General features: G+C 33.9%; 1 protein-coding gene across 8 annotated transcripts in view; it reads right to left on the bottom strand.

The window, feature by feature from the left end:
* Positions 1–24,313, bottom strand: part of FER (FER tyrosine kinase) — a 445,427-nt gene that overhangs the window by 91,227 nt on the left and 329,887 nt on the right. For all 8 annotated transcript variants that reach the window (XR_013418480.1, XR_013418479.1, XR_013418478.1 and 5 more), the window contains one exon: positions 15,064–15,187. Coding sequence is in view for 5 of the 8 variants with exons in the window: in XM_015140536.3 (XP_014996022.1) it covers positions 15,064–15,187 (124 nt within the window). In the remaining 3 variants the exon portion in view is untranslated. The remainder of the gene's footprint in view (positions 1–15,063; positions 15,188–24,313) is intronic.

Below are 24,313 nucleotides of genomic sequence, written 5' to 3'. Positions count from 1 at the left end.
AAACAAACAAAAACTGCACAAAATCTGTCTGGCAGAGTACTAGCAGGAAGCTTACTTATAGAGATGTCTAAAAATAACTTGAACTATTTACATAATTTTAGGTTGAAATAACTTGAGGATAAGATAACCATTATTATAAACGAACATAAAAAATCTCATAGGTATAGAGATAATTAGTTAAGATAAGGTACCACTTACTTTGCTATGCCCATGCAAGTCCTTTTCCACTTAGAACTGCCTAGGCTGGTGAATAGGTATGGCAGTATTATTTGGAAAATACCTGGTTTCCATTGGGATCTGAGAAACCTAGGAGTCACCTTCGCCCATCATTGCCAACCTATCAATAAATCAAGTTGATTCTACTTCCTAAATAGTCTTTAATTTTATCTCTCTTTTCTATCACTACTATAGTTTAGGCCTTTCTCATCTTTTGCCTAACAAGTCTCCTTGGTCTTATATGTTTACAAATTTTCATGATAAAAATGTTAAACTCTTCATTAGCAACAAGCATTTAATGACTACTATGTTAGGGTCTGAGGAATTTAAATAAAATACTTACTTTTATAATATCTCCTATGAGGACAGTCAAGAATTAAAATAAATTCATTATTAGCAATAAATATCTACTGGCTTCTCCATTAAGAACCAACATGGAGGAGGGAGGGATGGTAGAATGGAGTGAGGAAAAGAGGGAAAGAAGGAAGAAGGCAATCTATACACTCAAATGGCTAACAAAAGTAGTTGGTAAAACAAGACTTTCATTTTAGAAAATAACAGGATATAATACAGACAATAGGGACAGAGAGAATGAGGGGAAGCTGACAAGAGGGGGAGTGGGATTTGAGCAGTCTCAAAGGAAAATTAAAGATAGATATGCTGAGAAGAAGGATGCTTTTAGTTCTCATTTTATAGTATGAGTCTGTAAAACATGATCCAAATCCAGTCTGCTTTTTTTTTGGTAAATAAAATTTTATTGGAACAAAGACATGTTTCTTTTACATATTTTCTGTAACTTCTTTCATAACGGCAGAGTTGAGTAGTTGTGATAGAAACCATATGACCTAGAAAGCCTAAAATATTCAATACGGTATTTGGCCCTGAAGAAAAAGTTACAGAGCAAGGGTTCACCCATTTTTTTTTTCTCATCCATTTATTATCCTCAAAGGTTCCAAGTTAAAACCCTGCATGATTACAGCTAGCTTCATAAGCAATGAGGTCTTGATATTAGCATATATAAAAATGAGCAAAGCAGTACCATTGACTTTAATATCTTTATTAAATATTATTTTAATAAAGTTTACTTCTTTCTACTCAAACATCTGCAAGGTTTCACAATTCAAAAGTGATAAATGAAAAAATAAATAATTGATAGCTACTGGGAAATAAATTACTCATATTATAGTCCTGAGTATGCTACAATCATCATTTGCATATACAGTAGTTACAAAAGACATGGCTTATTAAATGAAATTAATCAAGTCCTTTTACATTAGAGTGAGGGTTTAGTGCAGTGAGTGGGGAAGTAAGCATCCATCACTTCCAATATACAGTTCACTGAGTGGACACATAGACTTTCAATTCTAAGAATGCCACTTTAGCACCAATCATCATTATCACATTTACTTAGAAAGCATAAGGGCAATAGCTTAGAAAAGCCATTCTTATGGCCCTGATTACATAGTTTTGTATTTTTTAAATCTTGTTTCATCTGTTGTCTATTTCCCGTGGCTTTTCTCTTGCATATTAAATGATTTAACATTAGATAATGTTTTCAGTATAAGCTCTTTGGAGCAAATTCGGGAAGTTTAGTTTTTCCACTAAATATCATTATCAATGAGTAAGCATTTATAAAGGTAAAACATACTTTGTGCTGCAAAAAGTTAAGATTTCTTAACACTTAACCTAACTTTAATTCTTTTGTGCATGAGTTACTCAGCTGTACTATGCGCCAGGCATTGTGCTAGGCAAGGGGGACAGTACCTCAACATGAATATAGTTCCACCCTTCAAGAGGTTCCTGGCTTGTGCTGTGCATGCATGTACACATTAAGCAACAATATTTAAAGAACTTCAGGAGAACTCAGTTGCTTGAAGAGTTTCCTATGAAAAATGTAAGTACATTTGTTGCCCCAAGAAGCGGAAAGAGAATGTCTTTCCACAGATACTGCTTAAAAGTAGTGGTTCTCAGACATTTTCATCTGGTAATATAAAACAATTCCTGAAATATCCTGTTTCCTTTGCTTCTTACTGTTTAAAACATTAGAAAAAGAAATATATTTGAGTAGATATATATAGTCCACACCTTTTCTGTATCTTTTCCTGCTGTTTAATTTAGGACTCCTGATGTCCTCAAGTCATAGATATGTAAGCAGAGGTTCCCAGGGTGGATCAAGATCAGGCAGGAAAAACCCAGTTTTCACTTCAGCAAAGACCTAACAAGCCCTCCTCATATTATTAACCTGTTACTATTAACTGAGCAATTGTGGAAGATGAACTTTGTATTATTCTGATATCATCAGGCTGATTCCAGTTTCAGCAGTGATGAGAGCCAATTCTTATCTTTTCTCAAAACCTAGAGGATTGTAGACTATGGCCACATTTTCTTGCATTGGAAAAGACAGCTGGACAGGTAGATGGATTAGGAAAGACAGATGATTTAAGAGGGCATGGATATCTATGAAAATGTCAAAGGTTTCATACTACTGAGAAGGGGCTGTATATTTGAAATATCAGATCAGAAAACTGTCTACTCTTTTTCAGTAGGATGCAGACTAACAGCATCACGAATAGGAAGTTAGAAGATGCACTGCTGGAAAGTGCAGTGACCCTTCTGCATTAAACATTCATTTTTAAGCAGTTTTCAAATGTTTCATAATATGGGTTCAACTAAACTCTAAAACAGTGATTTATTTAATAAACATAATGGGAAAAAAGCTAATTCCCCTCTCTCCTCATAAAGACAAGAAAACTAAGGCCCAAACACACCAGCTAAAACTTTCTTAATGTTGCAGTGTTTTTCTTCCAAGTAAATAAAATGTTAAAGATGGAAATATGAAAAAGAGAGTGAGCGAGAGAGCTGCAGTCAAAACTTCTGGGCATCGTGATCTCTCTCAGAACCTGCTTTGAAGCAGTGGTCTACACCAGGGAAGGTCCACTGAGATGACCAGCACTGGATGCCAATAGTAAGTTTTACCTCAGGTACATTACAGTTGACACAGGGTTCCTTTGCAGTGGATACATAGAGAGGCTACATTCTTAATTAGAATAATGATCACCATCTGCATTTATCCCATTCAAACCTTTTTTAACTTGCACCTTCTTCAATCCATTTATTTCTTCATCTGTCTGTTTTCTTTTCATTTTCTAATATATCTTGGTGTCTAACTCCCTCTTCATCTACAACTGGATAGTAATTTAATACTACTATAATTTGAACACCATTTAGTTTTCTCAAAGGCTTATCTATGTCTTATTTTAATTTAACCTAAAAACAAACAAACAAACCAACAAACCAACAAACAGTGACTGTGAGGTAGGTTACCATTATAACCCTGTTTTAACAGGTGACAGTTGGAAAAAACCTTTGGATATTAATTCATATACTTTTTCACAAGACAATTATTTTTGTTCTTAAATTTGTTTTTATCATAGAAAAAGCAGGAAAACATCTCTATTTTAAGTGAACCAATGTTCATGCCTTGAGATGTAAAAAAAAAAAAAAGTGAGAGACAATTTTGTAGTTGCCTTTGTTAAATTCTGGTCACTGGAGAATAGCAGTATCAAGCTGTATTCCCTGTTCACATATTTTACTGTTATATTATTTCAAATGTTACTAGAAGTTCTGTTAATCAGATAACAAGACTCTAAAGAAGAAAAAATCAAGTTACTCTCCTGGTTTTCTTCTCTAAGAAAAATTTCCAAAAGAAATAGTCTTCTTTTTATGAACGGTATTTTTGCACATTTCTTTTTCCTATTGGTAGTTTATTCGAACAGAACTAGATAAATTTCTGACAATGAAAATATATTTTTCACTTACATTTTCTAGTTGCTGCTATAATTTGTGGAACTATAAAATTAGCAATGCTGATATAATTTAGAATTTTAAAGGAAACACTTAACCATCAGAGTGGTTATTAAAGTAAGCAAATAAATTAATTAAACATTATTCCAGAGTTACTTTTCTGTCAAACTGGATTAATGGTACTAGAAATAACAAATATTGGGTGTTACTATAATCAATTTTAAAATTTCTTCCTTTTAAAAATCCACAGGCAAAATTGTGAATTTTCAAATGTATATGTAGAGTTCAGAAAACCAGATGTATTCTTCCATGTTCTTTTCTTAGCCTGAAATATTTCTTTCATTGATTTACTAATTCATTAAAAGCTTCACTGATTCACTCATCTGTTCTTCTTTCATCACTTTCACATTGCTATGTGTAGGTCAGTTTGCCTGAGTTCTAGGTCTAAATACTCACCTGTCTACTCAATAGCTTCATAAATATTTTCTAGGTACTTCAGAATCAACATTTCCCAAATTAAATTTTAAACTCATAATTTTCATTCACAGTGCCCCTCCACTCCCTCCAAGGGGAGGAAAAAATCCTGCTCCAGTGTTTCCTCGGGGAATCCTCAGGGATTCCTCAGTGAATCCCTATTATCCAGGTGTACAAACCAGATACCTGGAAAATGTTTTGATAAAAACATCTCTGAAAGTTTCTCTTCCCTGTATCTACTCTTCTATCAGTCTGGTCTCCATACTATAGCCAGAGTGATCTGCATGAAACATGAATCTGATCTCTTCTACTTAAAACCCTACAGTGGCTTCTCACTGCAACCAGAGCAGAGATGAGCCTCCTACACCTGTTCTGTTCTCACAGGATTTGGTCCCTGCCACCTCCCTGGTTGCAATTCAAGTCAGTATTTAACCCAGTCAGTATGATTTCCTTTCATGGTCTTGAAATTCTCTCTTCTACCTCCATGCCTCTTTCTCTCCTAAGTGATTACTTATCTCTTCTCTTCCACTGTCCTGTAGTTACTTCTTAACTTTCAATTCAAATGTCACCTCTTCAGGGATGCCTTCTGTGGCCTCATGATGGTGTCAATCTCACTTTTAAATGCTCTCTGGGATGAATACCTGTTAACATGTATCACACATACTAGACTTTTCAGCACCAGAGAACACAGACTCCATCTTAAATGCCCAGTATTTTGTCCCTGGCACCTGTCATGTGCCTGATACATATAGGAAGTGTGCTTTAAGTACATTTTTAATGACTTTGATTGAACTAACATTTATGAGGCACCAGCATGTGGCTGCTTTTCAACATTCAGATGCTTACAAAGTAAGTAAAGTATTTGTTAATAATTAAATGGGGTGGGGAGAATAACATATTAAGTTCTGCTAAAAGACTAATTAGAAAATCCCTTGGGAATTAAGTTTATTTTGAATGAAGTTGATCATATAAAAGAAATTCAATAAAGTATTCCAATATTTGTTGGTGGCTCTTACAACAGACTGATGTATGCTACTTTTTTCTTCCTAATATAAATGTCTTTCAGAAATCCCATCATTGTGTCTTATTAACTTCCTTCTCCCAATGCACTGTTTATGAAGTTATCAAAATATCTTTATATCTGTATCTTACTTCTCTCATTTTCCTTGAGAGTAGGGAGCACGTCTAAACAAGGCCTTTTGCAAAGAAGGCATTCAAAACATGGGTCTTGACAGATTTAATCTGTGAGACACAAAGAGGCTTTACAAATTATAAATAAAGTGAGAAACTTCACCAGGTGAGATATATCATAAAAGCAAAAATACAGAAATTAACAACACTTGTTTCTATTAGGATAGGTACTTACGTTTGATATGAAAATCAAACTTTGATATGAAAAATACTTTCCTTTCCTTCATATAATAAATGTTTGAGAAAAAGAAAGTCTTAATTTATAATATGGCACCATGTAATTTTTTTAAAAAGGTAAATACCTAAATGACATGCCAAATATGTTTTCATTTGGTTATAAAGAGGTTTATAGATTACTTGTATATCATCTCATATGGTTATGTCCTGCCTGGGGTTTTTAAAGATCTTAAGTAATGAATACAATTATTTTAATGTTATTCCTTCATTAATTTATATAGGTAAATAGAAGACTAATTTTAAAGAGGCAAATGGGAATTTTATGATCAAAGGGAGAAATATTACTCAATGGAAATTAAAATTACTTGTTGCATGCTTTCTATCTTAAATGTACAGAACCAAGTACCCTGGCACTGTTCTAGCCATGGCATTCACTTTCTTACAAGTTTACATAATGAATGGGTTGAGGGCAGATAAGAGAGAAAGGGGCTAAATGAAATATGTGCTTCCTGAGCACTCTAATAAATAATAATACATCTGTTGTTTACTGTCAATTATTTCAAAGAACACATTAAAAATTAATACTTTGTCATGTTATAAACTACTGCTGCTTTCTTAAGCCCTGACCATTGTCTGAGCTAGGGCAGAGTCAATATAATAAATAAGTACTGTTAGATGAAAAATGAATTGAAATAGGATACTATTCAGCTTCTCTGACCCTTGGAGAATGACAGTATTCTGAAAAGAGCACTGACGCTGTCACATTATAAGCCTGGATGATCATATTCAAACAATTCAAAAAATGCCCAAAGCATCCCAAAGCCTTCACACTAACTTGTGACAGAAAAAGAACTTTGCACTGTATGCATAACGCATATGGGTTTGTATGAGATACAATTATTTCTGTTTCCATTTGTGCATTATAGAGAAATCAATTGGTAAAAATTAAAAATGGAAAATTAACATTTATGGATGAAATAACTTATAACTACTGTTCTATAAAGTCCTTAGTCATCTAACAGCAATCAATCAATACTTCAGAATTATTTGATTTATTCATAGATTTATCGATTCATTATGTTGATGTTTATTAAACTACTACTATATGAAAACTGCCCACTGGAAAACGTTCACAGAAAATTTGCACTACTTCTTTCCCCACAAAAAGCAAATCAAACTGTGTAATAAAAGAAGTTCAGCATTAAAAGGTTAATTTAAGAGCACATAAGCATATTATAAAACATGTTTTTGTTCTATAATAAAAATATCTGTCCATAAGAAGTAAAAATAGGCACACCAGACCACAAACAGTAACCAAAGTTATTTTATACAAGAATTTCTTATGGTATTGCTATGTTTCCCCACCCTAATCTCATGTTGAATTACATAATTCCCAATGTTGTGGGCGTGGGAGGGGGACCTGGTGGGAGGTGATTGGATCATGGGGGTGGTTTTCCCCATGCTGTTCTTGTTATAGTGAGTTCTCAAGAGATTTGATGGTTTAAAAGTATGTCTGTCTCTGTCTCTGTCTCTCCCTCTCCCTCTAAGTTGTAGTCCCCCTGAGATGCTGTGGGGAGTGGAGAGCCTTCAGATACTCCTTTGCTACTTTAGTAGCCTTGCTTTCTCTAACTTGAATCAGTATAATCAACCTGATTTTAAATCCTGATATAAAATCATCCTGATTTTATACTGGAAGAAACGAAGCACAGTAAGTAACTTCATTCACTCATTCAACAAATTTTTGTTGAGCACTGACTAGAAGCTCTGTATTGAGGACTAAGTAATGGACAAAATAAAGTCAATGTCCTCATGGAACTTACAGTCTAGTTGGAGGAGAAAAGCAATAAAAAGGAAACCAGTTATTTTATATATGTATCTATATAAATATAAGCATATGCATATACACACAAATATATATGTACATACATGTGTATGTTTATATAAATAAAATAAACATAGGTGATAGTAAGGACTATCACAAAAAATAAAACAGGTTAAGGGTTACAGGGAATTCCCCAGTGGGGAGGAGAGGACGTCTAAAATCACACAGCTAAATTGTTGAAAACCTACGATTCATGCACAGAGCATTCCAGTTTCAAATCAGTGGTCTTAGCCACTATGCTGAAGCTGCTAACTGCTCTGCAAATGCTTATACTTAATGGATATCAGGGTTGGCAATGTGGATGGAAACAGTCCAGACTGGCACAGAACACTTTAAAAGAGAAGCCTGGGACTGAAAAGGATTTCTTGTAGTGCTTTTGTATCTAATAAAATGATGAACATATTTTAAAACAATAATTGTGCTAAGAACCCAGTAATTTTTAAAATTGAGAGTCAATGTCCAGCAAATGGTACAGGTTAGAGTTCTCTAGTTCTGCATGTTGACTGCTCCAATCCTGCATTGGAGGCCAGGGAGTAGGAGACAATTTGCAAGCTAGAAGGTCAAACTTGTTTCTGTGCCATCTATGTTCTGATGAATTCCCCAGAATTTGATTAAGACTAACTAGAAAAAGTGAGTAACTTTATCATAATCAGGTTTGACTTGAGAACATGAATTCTCAAATCAATGGTTGAACCAATGGTCTTGTACTGAGATTGATCTCCTGCCTGTTGGATGGACTTGGTATGAGCTACAATTTAAGGAGACTGAACGGACCAACTAGCAGTCCCTATAACATGAAATGTGAGGGAGTGAATCATCCCAGGAAAATACAGAGATAGGATGTATAAAAGAGTCTCTTCTCCGTACAACAAGCCTTTCTCTAAATCAGTATTTATTAGTTTTAAGTTTTGCTTCATAAGAGAGCTATCCATATGGCTGACCATCTTCACAAAAGGGAAGAAAATGATAAATGTATCTAATACATAGTTTAATTCTTTTGCTTTACTTCACAGGTTTTGTCATCAGCTCAGAATAGGCCTGAATCTTCCTCTTACTAGCTGTGTGACATTAGAAGAGTTACTTACCCTTTTGTGGCTCAATCTATTCTATTATAACATGTAGATTAAATAGTACGAATCTCATAGAAATATAAGGATTAAATGAGAATATGAATATACTTGGCAAACAGTGCCAACTCACTCCATGAGTGCATGACAGCCATCTTTTGAAGGCTTTTAGTACATGCCCCATCATCTGAGAACTATCCCCTTGCACATAAGAGACTGTCTCCTCTAGCTCTAGGTAACAGTGACCCTGCAAACTCTTTCCTCCAAAATTGGTTTCAGAGCTAAAAATAAAAATACAGCTTAATATATTCAAAATTGTAAATCAAATGTCAGAACAAGAAAATTAGTCATAAATGCTTAGTCAACTAACTGAGATTATCACATCTCTATTTTAATCCTGTGTGTTTAATTAACAGATAAGCATAAAGGGGCATTCTAAACAACAGTATATAAAAATGAAAAAAAATTTCAAGCTTTTATTAAATAGAGAAGCAATAACAAAATGCTCCTGCATTTCAGCAACTGTTCATTAAATGATAAAAACATCTTGGTTTGTCTTTCTAAAATTATATTTCACAGCCTTCAGAACCCTCTTCTGTTTTTGTTCATGATCATTACAGGGTGCAGATGTTGAATATAAGCTTAGCCATTACACCAAATACCATCTGGCCTTCTGCCTTGACTTTCCTAGGTAATCAGAAGATACCTCTGTTGTGCAAGTGAGTAGAGTAGATTCAGTGTGTGGGCTTAGAACCAGAGTGCTGAGATTCACATCCTGAATCTACCAATTGTTTTTAATATGATCTTGGACATGATACTCAAACTCCCTAACTGTGAGTTTCCTCATGTGTAAAATGGGCTTAAACAATACTACTGCTATTGTTTTGAAGGTTCATTCATTTAGCTTCCATTGCTAGGCACTGTTCCAGGCTTTTGGAATCCAATAGTGAACAATATGAATAAAAATCACTGATCTCAGGAAGCTGACATTCTCAGACATTGCACCTAAAGCCCTTAGAACAGTGTCTAGTACTCAGTGAGCCCTTAATAAATGCCAGCTGTTAGGGTTACTAATACTTGAATGAGACAGAGCAAAAAACTGGAATGACAGGAAATGTGTCAGAATGCAGTCAGCACATTTAAGACCTAGCAGTGGCCCGGTCACTAATTGTTTAGGTGACCTTCCTTTAATCTCTCTGGGCCTCTGTTACTTAAAGTGGTCTTACAGTGCCTTCAATTGAGTATATGGTAGATCACGAGTGACAGAAATGATGACGGGTTCAAATACGTCACAGAAAACATTTTATATTTATCTGTCTTTATTTTACCATTTAAATGATATGAAGGTGCACCAAAGACAAACTACTTTTTCAGTATATTCACAGTTTAGGAAAAGCTCAGACACTAGGTAATCATTTACAGTTTAAAAATAGAGGAAAAAAACCCTCAAAGATCATCGGGAAAAATGTAAATGGTCAGCAGCATACCAATCTTTTACTTAATAAAATATGAAGTCTCAAAAAAAACCATACACACTCACATAAATAAAAGCTGGAAGCAGCATCTTACATTTAACTTAAAAAGTACACATAAGTAATCCTTATTAGAAATCACTGGACAAGGCAATCTCTTCTAGAACATATAAATGAAATATAATATTATTCCCTTTCTGGCAATCTTAGCCTTCCTAAATTAGTTTTCCCAATGAAGCTTAAAAATAATATTGGTCTCATATACATTTACATGAGATTATACATTTTTTAGGGTTTTGTAAATTCAAATTAGTTTTCTTTTTCCAGTTAAAATTCATACTCTTTCAACAAGATGTCCACAATTAATTCACGCTCTCTCTTACAAAGCGTTGTAACTTTGCTTTCAATTTTTCTTCGCTGGAATCTTCTTTCTCCTTCTATTCAGTGACACACCTATCCACCAAGTCTCACTCAGAGAGTATTCTCTGCAAAGTTTCCCTGATTATTCCCATCATAGTCCCCATACTGACAGGTCATATTAGATTCTCTTGATATTACTCCCAAAGAATTCTGTAGATTTTATCACAAAATTGACTATCTCTTTGCATTATTGTTAACTTCTGTTATATCCATCTGAGGGCAGTGACTATAATCTTCATTTTGGTAGCCCCTGGCACAGAGTAGGCAACTGCCCACATTTGTGAAACATTGGAAAATCAATGTTTTCAATGGATAAGCAAAACTCTGACTGATTAATAAAATAAATGTGGTCGGATATACTCTAATTTGTAAAGTTGTTAGCTTACTCCATGATGAAAAAAAATCACTGTGTTAGAAGAACCAAACATGAAGAGAATCAGTATAGAGTTGAAAATTAGAAAAAGAAATATTTTACTTAACCCCTCCAAAATATATCTTTTTTGATACTGACAATGACATATGAAATTAAGAAATGTTCCCCAAACTCCCCATTGATTATGGTCTTTCACTCAAGTATATGGCAATATAAAGTGTATCCTCCTTTTACTTTCTATAGCTATCAAAGAACAATGGCACAAAGGCAACTTTTAGAAATAAACCCGAATAAAAACAAATCTGCCAGTAAGATTCATCAAGAATAAAACTATAAATGAATGCCATTACCATTTATATCAAGTATGTCAATCCTGAATCCCCTTAACTTCAAAATCAGAATATTCTTTATAGATGACATCTAACAATCTAGTAACATACCTTTGTTACACAGACCACAAAGTTTATCAGTGTATTTCAAACAGTTAATAAAGTATAAGTAGGAAAGAAAATTTCACACTGGCCTATAGAATAGTTTTAAATAAAATGCCACTGATTAAAACTAAACCAAAATTCCAACTATACAGCAATCCTCAAGCTGTAAACAGAAACAGTTTCCACTAGAAACCTGTAGCAAGACAACTCTTCTGGAAGTTAAATGGAAATTACAACAAGAACATTTCCAAATGCAGGTCATTTCTTAATGCGGTAACCTCTTTCCATTTTATAGGTGTTGTAATTGTTTTCCCATAATGAAACACTGCTCTGCTCTTCTCATATCAAAACAACAAAACAAAGCTAAAGAATGTGTGTCCTTCAAAAGTTAAAAACACTATTTTGGGAAGAGACAATTGGAAATATTTTCAAGTGTGTACTGAGTTCCAGTGATCTCCAGTCAGTGAACAGGATAAAATTTGTAAATTCATATAAAATTTAAAGCAGGTTTAAAATTTTTGCTTGGATTTGTTGGACACAGGCTTTGTAATTCATAGACATGCACTTATTTTTGTTATGTTTTGGCATATCAAAAATGGGACTTAGAACTTTTGCTCATTACCTGAAAAACTAAAGGGAACTTTCAATCATGTTTTACATTATTTTAGTTCATTTTTGAAATACCTCATTAGAAATTTTTTTCGGTGAGGAAAAACCTTTTCACTGTAGTAAATCCTATATTTTTTCTGTCATATTTCTTAGGAGCAAAAACACATAATCTATGTCTTAACTTTACATCAAGTAAAATTATATTGTAACTACTACTATTTCCAAAGAAAAAGCTGCATAGGCTGGCACATAGGAACAGGGCTCTACAGCACAATTCACTATTAGAAAAAAATCAACACAAAGAATAATTTATTTTCTCAATACAATACTATGAATTGGTGAGGTATTAAAATGAAAAAAAAAATTATCCAAAAGAGCATTTAATGAGTCTGAAGAGGAACAAAGGACCACTAGTTGGGAGATATCATAAAATTCATCTAGCACTCATGATTAACAAAGGAAATAAGAAAGCAGATAGTTTAGAAGAATTCAATGAAAGTGATTAAAGAAAAATATTATATTGTTGCTATATTATGGCTAGTAAGGAAAAGTCATAACAAACATTTTTAAATGCCAGAAAAGTATTTATGAGAATAAAGACAAAAAGAAGATATTCTATGCCAAGGATGACAAATTGGGGTGTGTGTGTTAATACTAGTGTGTACCCTGGCAGATGTGACTAATTGATCACTGGACTCTTTACGGCTGTTCCTGGAATTCTTCTCAACGTATACAGGGAGAGTCCCTACCATTCACTAAAAGTTGGCGCTAGTGCTGAAGCCTATTTGTCAAACCCGCTCTCACTGACATTGTTCAAGATGTTCAACTGGGAAACCTTCCCAGTAGGCAAATGGCATAGGTCTATGCATAACCTGCTAGGATATGTGGTCAAGAAAGGGTTGACTTTCAAAAATTTGTGAAGACATGAAAATTCTTAAAAAGTAAAGTGGGAAAAATAACATTACAGCAGATAATATTATGATTTAGAGAGGGAATGAATTCAAAAAAGCTAACTGCCATCTACAATGTAGAATAGTTTCAATTCTCATGACATAGACATTTACACAGTGATCCATTTTTGAAAAAAAATAATCACTATAAAAAGTAGCAAGAGATTGAAACAATGGTCCTCTCAAATGCAATGTCCCAGAAATTAAAGAATAGTTGTGGTAACTGACAAATTAAAAAAAGTTTCAGGCCGGGCGCGTTGGCTCATGCCTGTAATCCCAGCACTTTGGGAGGCCGAGGTGGGCGGATCACCAGGTCAAGAGATCGAGACCACCCTGGCTAACACGGTGAAACCCTATCTCTACTAAAAATACAAAAAATTAGCCGGGCGTGGTGGCGGGCGCCTGTAGTCCCAGCTACTCGGGAGGCTAAGGCAGGAGAATGGCGTGAACCCGGGAGGCGGAGGTTGCAGTGAGCCGAGATCGCGCCACTGCACTCTAGCCTGGGCAACAAAGGGAGACTCTGCCTCAAAAAAAAAAGGTTTCAATAATGTGCATTTATTACAGTTTAAAGCCACAGCCAGTCTAATAGTATGAAATAAATCAGAGACAAAAGGAGTAATTACCAAAGAGAATTTGAAACACCTCAATACCTCAGCAATAAAAATTACACATTTTCTCCAAATGAAGAGCAAAACCTTAATGGTTACTTTTAACACAGTGTTGACCACTAATGAAATTAATGATAGTACAATTTTTATCCAGAATCAAAAGCTTTTTAAGTCAATTCTTATCATGTGATTCAATCTATAGTCATAGAAAGTAAAACAGAAATACAATGATAATGTCTTATGTTTAGTTAATTTCCAAAAAAATACATCTCCATAGAAATGAATTTTAAAATATATGCAATTGTTGAACCATATTTAAAATACAGGTCATAATTATAGTTTGAGAATAAAGCTGAACACTAAGTAAAATTTGGGTGGGGGTGGGGACATTTAAGTCAAAAATATCTATTGAGATCACATAAATGTATAGTTAAGACGATGGTAACTTTGCTTTCCTTTAATTATACATTATACAACCTCACTAGAGTGTTAAAGCAAAGCCTAGACAATGATACCCCTCAGAGAAAAGCATACTTCGGTAACAAAACCAGTTACATAAAGTGTATAACAGCTCAATCTAGCAATGAACCCTGTTCCACATTAAACAGTATTATGCACAGTTTCTGGTGCATAAAAACTGCATCAGTTCTCCACTTCATTGTGCTTATTTATACTTAGCCATATTTAGGATCTGACATGAATTCTGCAACAGATTCTAAGTTGTACTGACATTTAGCACTAAAAAACACTTCCTGCTACAAGCAACTAAAACCACAGTGTATAAAGCATTAAGACCAGGTCACTACATATAATCAGAACAAGTTTCGTAAAATCTCCTTTGAAATAACTAGTATTTATTTTCTCAATACAATGCCATGAATTAGTAGGTACTAAAATGAAAAAAAAAATTAATTCATCCAAAAGAGCCTTAAATGAGTCTGAAATCTTTTACTTTTGACCAAATTCACTGTCATGAATTGCTGTTTTACTATTATGCTTTACCATGACTTCATATGTAATTTCTTTGGAAAATGAGAATAGACAACACATGAAACAATCTTACCTGATTACAAGGCTGTAGTTTCTTATATTACTAAATTGTAGTACATTCCATATGACTGTTGTTCATGATTATAATAAAACAAATTCTAACTAGAAGGCAAATCACTATCTACTTAGGTACTCACTTCAAGTAAGAGGAAAAATGAGTGTTTGTATAAACTATATAAACAACAAGCAGAGGACACGTTCACACAAAATACAGAAAACAACAAGAAAAGCCGTGAGTTTCATGAAAGAAAATGAGTTCTCTATTGTAGCAAATACATCAGCTTTCCAACATTCTATTAATAAAACCAAAAATTGCTTTAAAAATGTTCTCCTTACCTGTGTATACAGTTTTTACTCTCGAGATACAACATACCAGCAGCAGCGTCTAATGAAAATTTCACTAACTGTTTGAGTTTTAGTTCATCCTTCTTCCTTCTCAGAAAGGTGAGGAAATCACCTCCTAGAGGAATTGACAGATGAACAATCAGACAAAGTTATGATGAAAGTAACATTTATCATCTATTTGGATCTATTAGGAATATTTGACAGAGCAAAATGCATTACACATTTGGCCATGCTTTTTGCCCAATTTGTTTGAGGTGAGGATAACAGAAAACATGAAAAGAAGATATCATATTAGAAAACAGACACCATAATCTCTTCTAGATACAGTTTAAGTACTTTAAGTGTTTCATACTGTACATTATCCAGGTCATAATAACACTCAAAAATCATACTTTTTCCTTTATCACTATTTTTATCAATTTGCTTCATTAATATCTATGGAATTTGATTTTCTCTAATGCCACATGAAAACTATATTATTATGAGTCAAATATGAGTATGTAAAAAGTAAATTATATTGGATTAGCTATTAGATTCAGCGATTGCTTAAAAAATTAGACTATTAACACCAACATAACTGATAGCAATGTCCAGAGAGAAAAAGAAAAATGCTATGATTTTGGCCTGATTTACTCACTGACCCAGATTGCATTTTTATGCATCAAATAAATTCCAGTGAAGTCTTAGAAAAACTTCTTAAACCTTTATGGTCCAAGACATACATAACATGAGCCAAGTAGTAATTTGAAGTTTACTAGTAGCTACATTTTTTTAAAGTTTTAAATGTGCAAATTATTTTAATAATATAGTTTTCTTGAATCTAATATATCCAAAACATATATGAAAATTATAGTTGAGATATTTTACATTTTAAAATCACAATCTTTGAAATATGATATTTACATTTATGGTACATCTCAATTTAGATGTAACTTTCATCTGAAATATTTGATCTATATTTAGATTTCATTAAATTTACAGCTGAAAAGTAGATTCACATACCCAAGATGTTCCAAACATGCTTAAAATTTTCCAATAACTGAATATCAGTATTTTAATTTAAATCAATTAAAATGAAATGAAATTTAAAATTCAGTTTTTTAGAAGCACTAGCCACATTTTAAGCGCTCAAGAGCCTCATATGGTCAGTGACTACCATACTGAATAATGCAACCATAAAACTTTGCATTCATTTTTAATATAACATTAAAAGCTTAGACTTATTTTTCTTTTTAGTTACTTTATAGTTTGTTGCACTACTAAAAAAGAGTTAAAGTATATTAAAATACATGTTCTCCAAAAACAATCTTTCCCACTTTCTCTATTAGGCCCCCAGATATTAAACCAGAATTTTAAAAGAGGGATTAGCATTTTATTTGTCATTTCCAGACTATTTTGTTCTTTTACTTTCTTCATCAGGGATCTATGCTTTCTTAACTAGAAAAGCTATAGAGGTGAAGACTTAATGGCTTTTTCCTTAATGAGAATACCTAGAAAATAAACATCTGCCTAACTCTCCTTTAAATATTCTCTTCTTTTCTAACCTTTTCTCTTATTCACAGTTTAAGTATTACACAAATTTAGGTGAGCCATTAACAAAATCAAATAAGCTATGCTTTAAACATAAACTTAATGGTGTCAATTTTTTTCTGTTATTTTTAAGTGAATACCAAATATATTAAATTACCAGGATGATGATTGAAATAGTTTCTATCAAGCTTTACTTAAAAATCAGAACAAAACCTGATTTCAATAGTGAAAAGTAAAATTCCACTAATTTATCAACTTTAATAGATACTAAAATGCTTATTAAAATAGACTTGAAATTAATATTTAGTTCAAGCTATTACTTGAACCAATATTCACATATTAATTATTTTGTTAGATATATGTACCTGTTTTAGAAAACATGTACCTTCTGGTTTTGAAACCACATAGTATTCTGTCTGAGCTATAGAATAACTTTTAAATGAAATAATCTTTTCTGCAATTTAATTTAAAAGCAGCATATGACATACATAACTCCAGTGCTGTTCTGTAGAATCCTGATACTTTTTTTCCAGTTATCACTTTATCATCTGCCTCTTAAAAATTTACTTCTTGATATAATACTCTTTGTACTCCCAACCCACATTTGTTATTCAACAAATTATTTAACAAACTATTATTCAACAGATTACCAAATATTGTTTAATGCATAATATATGAATAAACAAAGACAAACACTACACTTAAATAGCGTTAAATAATGAATGAAAAGTGATGTCCAGCAAATAAAAGTACTAGGAAGGTAGAGCGATATACAACTCTTTCCAAATACTGTAACACAGTCAAAAATACAGAAGGGGTTTCTGATTGTTCTGTAGTTAATCCAACAATATTTCTGCCTTAGAACAATTTCCTGCTTAAAGTCATTAAATCTAGGAAAGGAAATTTTCAATTTATTTCCAATTTATAGTTATTTAAGCCACAGGCATAGTAATACTAAGGGAAGGAACACAGTTCCACCATTCCACAAGCCTAGTCAGCTTCTTGCAGAAAACTAGAGGGAAGCAAGGACCTCAATAAAAATTAAATAATTATGAATCATTATTGAAAGCCCAAGCCTTCTGCATGTACAAGTATTAAGATCCCTGAAGCAAGAAATAAACTCCCCAGGAGGCAGAATATGGGACTAAAGTTAGGATACCCAGAAAATAACTCAGACGGGGCCAGAGATATTCCCTTAACCACAATACTCGATTATTACCATTAAGTGATAAACTGAAGACTGATATCAGATGATATAGTCTTCAGTGTTCACTGTGAAGTTATTTTAGAAGGCAGAGCCTGTCCCTTTCAACTTGTTCTTTTGTCATTTGCATTAAGTGCCAATATAAAAACCTCTCTTAGAATTTGTGATATATGCAATATTCATACATGCAGCACACACGTATATATGCATATGGATACATATAGCATACGGTATCCTACCTGACCACTGCAATAAGGATCTTGGTTCTCAAAGTGGGCAAAAAAAGATAACTCACGCCCCTTTTGTAATTCTGCTTATCAAGACTTTAATGTGGGTGTGCTGCACATTAAACCAAAATGGGATACATTATTTCCTAGAATTCTGTAACAATGATAAATTTCTAAGACAATACTTGCAATGTTTTTAATAGTCAGCTTATGGTTTACTAGGGAGATAGCATGACTTGCTGAAAAGACATGGACACCTAAGTCAGACTGACCTAGGTCTGATTAACCATGTGGCCTTGGATAATTGTTTAATCTTTCTAAACTTCTAGAAAACACAGATTTAATACCATTTATTTCTCAAGACAGCTTTGAAGACTAAAATGTATTTAAAGTATCAAGCATGTGCCTAGCACATAGTACAAACAATAAACACTATTACTACTTATTATACTTTATATATTATATATTTATATATTATATGTTTATATACTGTTATAAATACTATTTAGTATTTATACTATTACTATTATTGTTGCTGTTATTTTGTAAAAAAACAAATGAGAAAAGGTTGTAGTAGGGACTCAGTGTTTGCTGTATAACATCTATTTTCCCTGATTCATCCCAATTTCCCTCATGGGACTACCCCTCTACCATTTTGGAGGGCATTAACCTAACCCTCAATAATAAGGGTGATGCTAGACTGGCTTAGCCCAGTCGACGAAATCTCTTCCCTAACTCAAGTGATTGGTTCAGGAATAGGCACAAATCTTAAGAAGATTAAATAACACTGAGAGGCAAAGATGCTTGAAGAGTGAAAAAATTTTTTGAGAGAAGTGCCAAGAAAGAAGTACAACTAGACATAAACATGACATCACATAATATCGTGAAGACTGGCAGCCTTAGGATGAAAGCATCCTAAGATGCATTCACAGAAAGCAGAAAAGAGTGAAGAAAAGATACTAGCCATTGGTGACAAGCCTGAGCCACTGAATCACATACTGCCTGTAGTGTGACTTCCCTCTAAATTTGTCAATTAACTGAATAAACTCTATAGAATAGTTTTTTTTATACATCTTCTGTACTAGCAATTTGAAGATATCTAATGGATAAGATGACATCTGTATCAGAAGGTCACTTTGAGGATTAAAAAGATAATATATATTAAATGTCTGAAACAAGTAGGGAAAACAATACATAGAAGTGTTTATTACCATTTGCAGCCAACCTTTAATGAGAGAATAGCTGGCTATTATTTTCAACAGCTGTTTCTCAAAGATTTCTGTTACTCTGTGCTATGAAAATTTGATCTTACCTGTTCTTTCAGTATTTATGGGGCTCAGAGGAACTGATCACACTAAACATAAACTCAGTGAGACTATGCAACAAGAATATTAATTTATAATTTGTAATTGGAGAAAAGGGATCATCAGGGCAATGCCACTAACGACTTCTTATCATTGAATCACAGGATCTTAATTTATCCTCAACGAACTTCAGAGTTTATTCAATTAAGATATATCAGTTCCCCAGTGATTTATAAAATGTATAATTAATTACCCTTGTTTTTAGGAAACCAATTTGTTTCCTGAGAAGTTCGTTTGGTTTAGCTACTTTAAATTATTCGTTAAAAAAAAAGGCTAGTAATCAAGGCAAATACTAAATCATAGAGAACTATTTTTGGAGCTCCATTTATGTCATTATTCAGAATTCTTATTTTTAAAATGTTTTGGTTTTTAACCAAAAGTGATGAGAATTATGGCTGTTAGCCAGCCCATCAGAAATGGGGGGGGGGATCGATATGACAAATATAAACAATGAATGCTGATGTAAACTGCACCCCATGAAACACAGAATAGATTTCATACACTAGGATATAAACCCAAACAAGTTCCTGAAAAGAAGAGGACCAATGCAAACACTAAAGCAGAGGATACTGGCTGCTACATATAGGGTATATTTATGAGAGATGGGCTGCACAGAAAGGAAGATCAGCTGGGAGAGGGTTCTAGTTGCTGAGTGGGGTGATGAGGGCTTCTACCAAGAACAAACCATAGAAACAAACTAAAACATTAGGTCTGAAAAGACTCAGTAATAAGCTAGAATTGGTTCAGTTTGTGGGGAAAGATGAGGAAGATTAAATACTAAAAATCAGAAAATGACTCCAAAAACATACTGGCTTTCCTGATTCCTTTTCCTTCTTAAAAAAGTACTTCCTGAACAGCTTGCTACCCAAGTAACAGAATTCAGCTAGACCAAATGCAGAGCTGAATGTGTGGGTTTCCTAATTTGGTCTAATAAATAGCATCAGTCTTTTCAGATGAGGTTCCTCGATGGTCATGTTCTGCTAACACTAGAATAGCATGAACTTTTTGCATTTTTCCTTGGCAGGTGATTTTTGAGAATATAACCCAATAGCAGTTATGGTAACAGTTCTGTAAAATAAAAGAGTACATTTCACTGTATTTTTAATTTGCCTGTTCAAGAAGCAACAGCTATACTCTTGCCAGACATGATGTAAACTGCCAGGAGAGACGCCATAGTCAACTTTGGCAAACACTCAGAATGTTTGCATTAGAAGGGACTTTGGAGATAATCTAATCCAGCCTCTTCATATTTATAGATGAGGGAACTGAATTTATTTGACTTAAATTTTTAAGGCGGTGATTTTAGTGATATTACTGAAATTCTAAGGCAGATGTCGCAAACCATGGTCTTGAGCCAAATCCAGCCTATTGCCTGATTCTGTGAATAAAGTTTTATTGGAAAACAACCACACTAATTCCTTTACATATTGTCTATTGCTGCTTTCATGGTATAAGGGCAGAGTTGTGATGGCCTGGAGTTGTGGGCCCGCCTGTATGGCCCACAAAACCTAAACATTTTACTATCTGGCCCTTTATCAAAAAAGTTTGTCAACCACTGTTCTAAGGTACAGATAGAGTAGTAACTCTTATATGAAATGACTTGGACCAGAAGTGTTTCGGATTTTGGAATATTTGCATTACAGTGATTGGTCGAGCATTCCAAATGTGAAAATCTGAAATGCTCCAGTGAGCATTTCCTTTGAGAATCATGTTGGCTCTCAAAAAGATTTAGATTTTGAGAAGCATTTTGAATTTCAGATTTGGGATGCTAAACCTGTATTACTCCAGTATTCCATATAGCTAGCTGTAGTTTCTTTCACTGAAATGATGCTTATGATTGTTTTGTCTATTTTCAACCAATATTTTACTTTTCACTGTTTTTGTAGCACCAGAGTTCAATAGTACTGTTATTTCTTAATTCTCAAAAAAAAAAAAAAAAAGCTGGAAAGGTGGATTTACCAATTAATTTTTTATGTCTGGAGGCTGATACACAAATTTACACACAGATACACACACACATTGACACCATAAGTCCTCTGACACCCTCCCCATCAACAATCCACTGTTTGCCCCCAAGGCAAAGAAGTTCGACTGTCTCTCTCCCTACTTTGATGCTAAATTACTCACTTTTGCATTTTTGGCTTCTTATCCCTCTCAAAGTTGCCTTTGTTATACAGTGTAAAAGCAAGAATGAACAAAAAAGGAAAGTCAGATGTGTAAGATTTTGGCTCTAAACCCTCCAGGATACCCTTCAAACACTTACAATGGTATTTTTTTTAAACAAAAAGAAAAATCAATGGAATACTCATTTTGATACCTATCTGCTACAGGAAAACCTGCAGAGAAAAAAAGAAGGCATCAATTCAAGCTTCCTTACATTTTAAAAAGAGTTGTGAGATAAAATGACATCCACAGAGACATTCACATTTAATAAGGGTAAAATATTTACACATGTCAACAATATTTTCTGAAACTGAATGTATCATAACCTAGATATTTTAGGGATATTAAGGCCCCCAAAACAATGATATCAGCGGATGTCATACAGTCTTATTATTTAAATATTAAAAACAGAAAATGTCATACAACCTTACTATTTAAATAATTAAAAAATAATTAAATTTTCATATTTATGAGAATTTGTTGGTCATAGTCAGAATTTACATGATGTAAAGGCTTTGATCAGAAATACATTTACCAATTATAAAACTGCTTCTATCAGATTACAAAAATATTACATTAAAATAATACTTGTAAAGAACACATTGCAGCAAGAGTTGGGAATGTCTGTATTTTTAAAAAGGCTGAATAAACATGAGTCTTCTTTCTCACTTTTTTTTTTTTTTTTTTTTTTGGAGATGGAGTCTTGCTCTGTCACCCAGGCTGGAGTGCAGTGGCGCAATCTCGGCTCACTGCAAGCTCCGCCTCCTGGGTTCACGCCATTCTCCGGCCTCAGCCTCCCCGGTAACTGGGACTACAGGTCCCACCACGCCCGGCTAATTTTTTGTATTTTTAGTAAAGGTGGGGTTTCACCGTGTTAGCCAGGATGCAGGATGGTCTTGATCTCCGGACCTTGTGATCCACCCTCCTTGGCCTCCCAAAGTGCTGGGATTACAGGCGTGAGCCACCGCACCCAGCTTCTTTCTCACTTTTTTATTGTGGTAAAAACCACATAAATTTACAACATAAGTTTACTGTATTAACAATTTTTAAATGTACAGTACAATTTTGTTAACATATTGCATATTGTTACATAACACACTTCTAGAACTTTTGGTTTTACTTGACTGAAACTCTATACTCACTGAACAACAACTGTTTTCCCTTCCTTGCAACCCTCGGTAACCATCATTCTACTTTGTTTCTGTAAGTTTGACTACTTCACTACTTCAGATATCCCACATAAGTGGAATTATGCAGTATTTGTATTTCTGTGGTTGTTTTATTTCACTTAGCACAATATTTTCAAGGTTTATCTATGTTGTAGCATTTGGCACAATTTTCTTCTTTAGGGCTGAATAATATTCCATTTTATGTATATACCCCATTTTCTTTATCCATTCATCTGTCCCTGTATATTACACTGCCTTCACTTCTTGGCTGTTGTGAATCACGCTGAAATGAACACAAGTGTAAAAGTATCTTTTCAAAATCTTGTTTTCAATTCTTTTGAATATATATCCAGAAATGGGATGGCTGGATTATATGGTAGTTCCAGTTTTAATTTTTTGAGGAAGCTCCATACCGTTTGCCATCACAGTTTTACATTTTTACAATCACAACAATGCACAGGATTCTGTTTTCTTCATATCCTCTCCAAAACTTTTTATCTTCTACTTTTTTTCTAGTGGTCATCCTAACAGAGGTAAAGTGATACCTTATTGTGGTTTTGATTGCATTGTCCTGATACTTAGTTATATAGAAAATATTTCAATTTGCTTATCTCTGTGTTTATCTTCCTTGGAGAAAATGTCAATATAAGTCCTTTGCTCATTTTTTAATTGGGTTGTTTACTTTTTGTTGTTGAGTTGTTTTTCTTTTTACTCCTCGGATTTGGTAATTTCAAATGACATATCTTTGAGTTTCCCAATTCTTTCCTATATTTAGTCAAGCCTGTTGTTGAATTCCACTACTAAATCTTTCTATTCAGTTATGGTATTCTTTCACTCCAGAACTTCTGCTTAATTCTTTTTTATAGTTTCCCTCTTTGTATTCTCATTTTGTTCATTCAATGTTTTCCTGACTTTTTAGTTTATTTGTCTGTGCTCCCATGCAAAGCACTGAACTTCATATTGAATTGTCATGTAATTAATAAATCCCTGTTTCTTTGGGGGTTGGCCTGTAAATTTTGCTCCTTTGATTGGGCCATGTTTCCCTGTTTCTTCATGTGTCTAGTGATTTTTTGCTAAGTTTATGCATTTACAAAAACAGCCACCACTACATATCCTTATGGATTGGCTTCATACAGAGGAATATATACACCATTTAGTCCAGCTAGATATTTGGGGAATCTCTGAACTCTTTGGGGGGATGTGACTTGAGATTGTACATGTAATTTGCCACCTAGAGAAGTCTGTGGTTGTCTTTTTTAAGAGCTTGTAATCTCTCACTCCATTTGCTGTCTGCTGTACTACGGCAGGTTCTATGGTGTTGCCACAGCAAGTCACTCTGCTCTCCTTGGTTCTCAGTGCCCGCAGTGATCCAAACAACGTTAGCTCCTCATCAGTGGTGAGTAGGCAACACAGATACCACCAGTCCTTCAGACAGACCTCCAAAAAGCCAGAATACTGGATGCACACTCCACTCATCTTCTTCCCTCCTGAAGAAGAAACCACACGTTGGGTGTTTCCTCCTAAAGGCACCAAGCCAAGCCAGACTTTCTCTGCAGCACAGTAGGTCCTTTGGTACCACAGGAA

The sequence above is a fragment of the Macaca mulatta genome, chromosome 6 (assembly GCF_049350105.2).
Source record: "Macaca mulatta isolate MMU2019108-1 chromosome 6, T2T-MMU8v2.0, whole genome shotgun sequence".
In the NCBI taxonomy this organism is placed as follows: Eukaryota; Metazoa; Chordata; class Mammalia; order Primates; family Cercopithecidae; genus Macaca; species Macaca mulatta.
The sequence above is the reverse complement of the archived record's forward strand: the minus strand, read 5'-3'. Positions and strand labels throughout refer to the sequence as shown.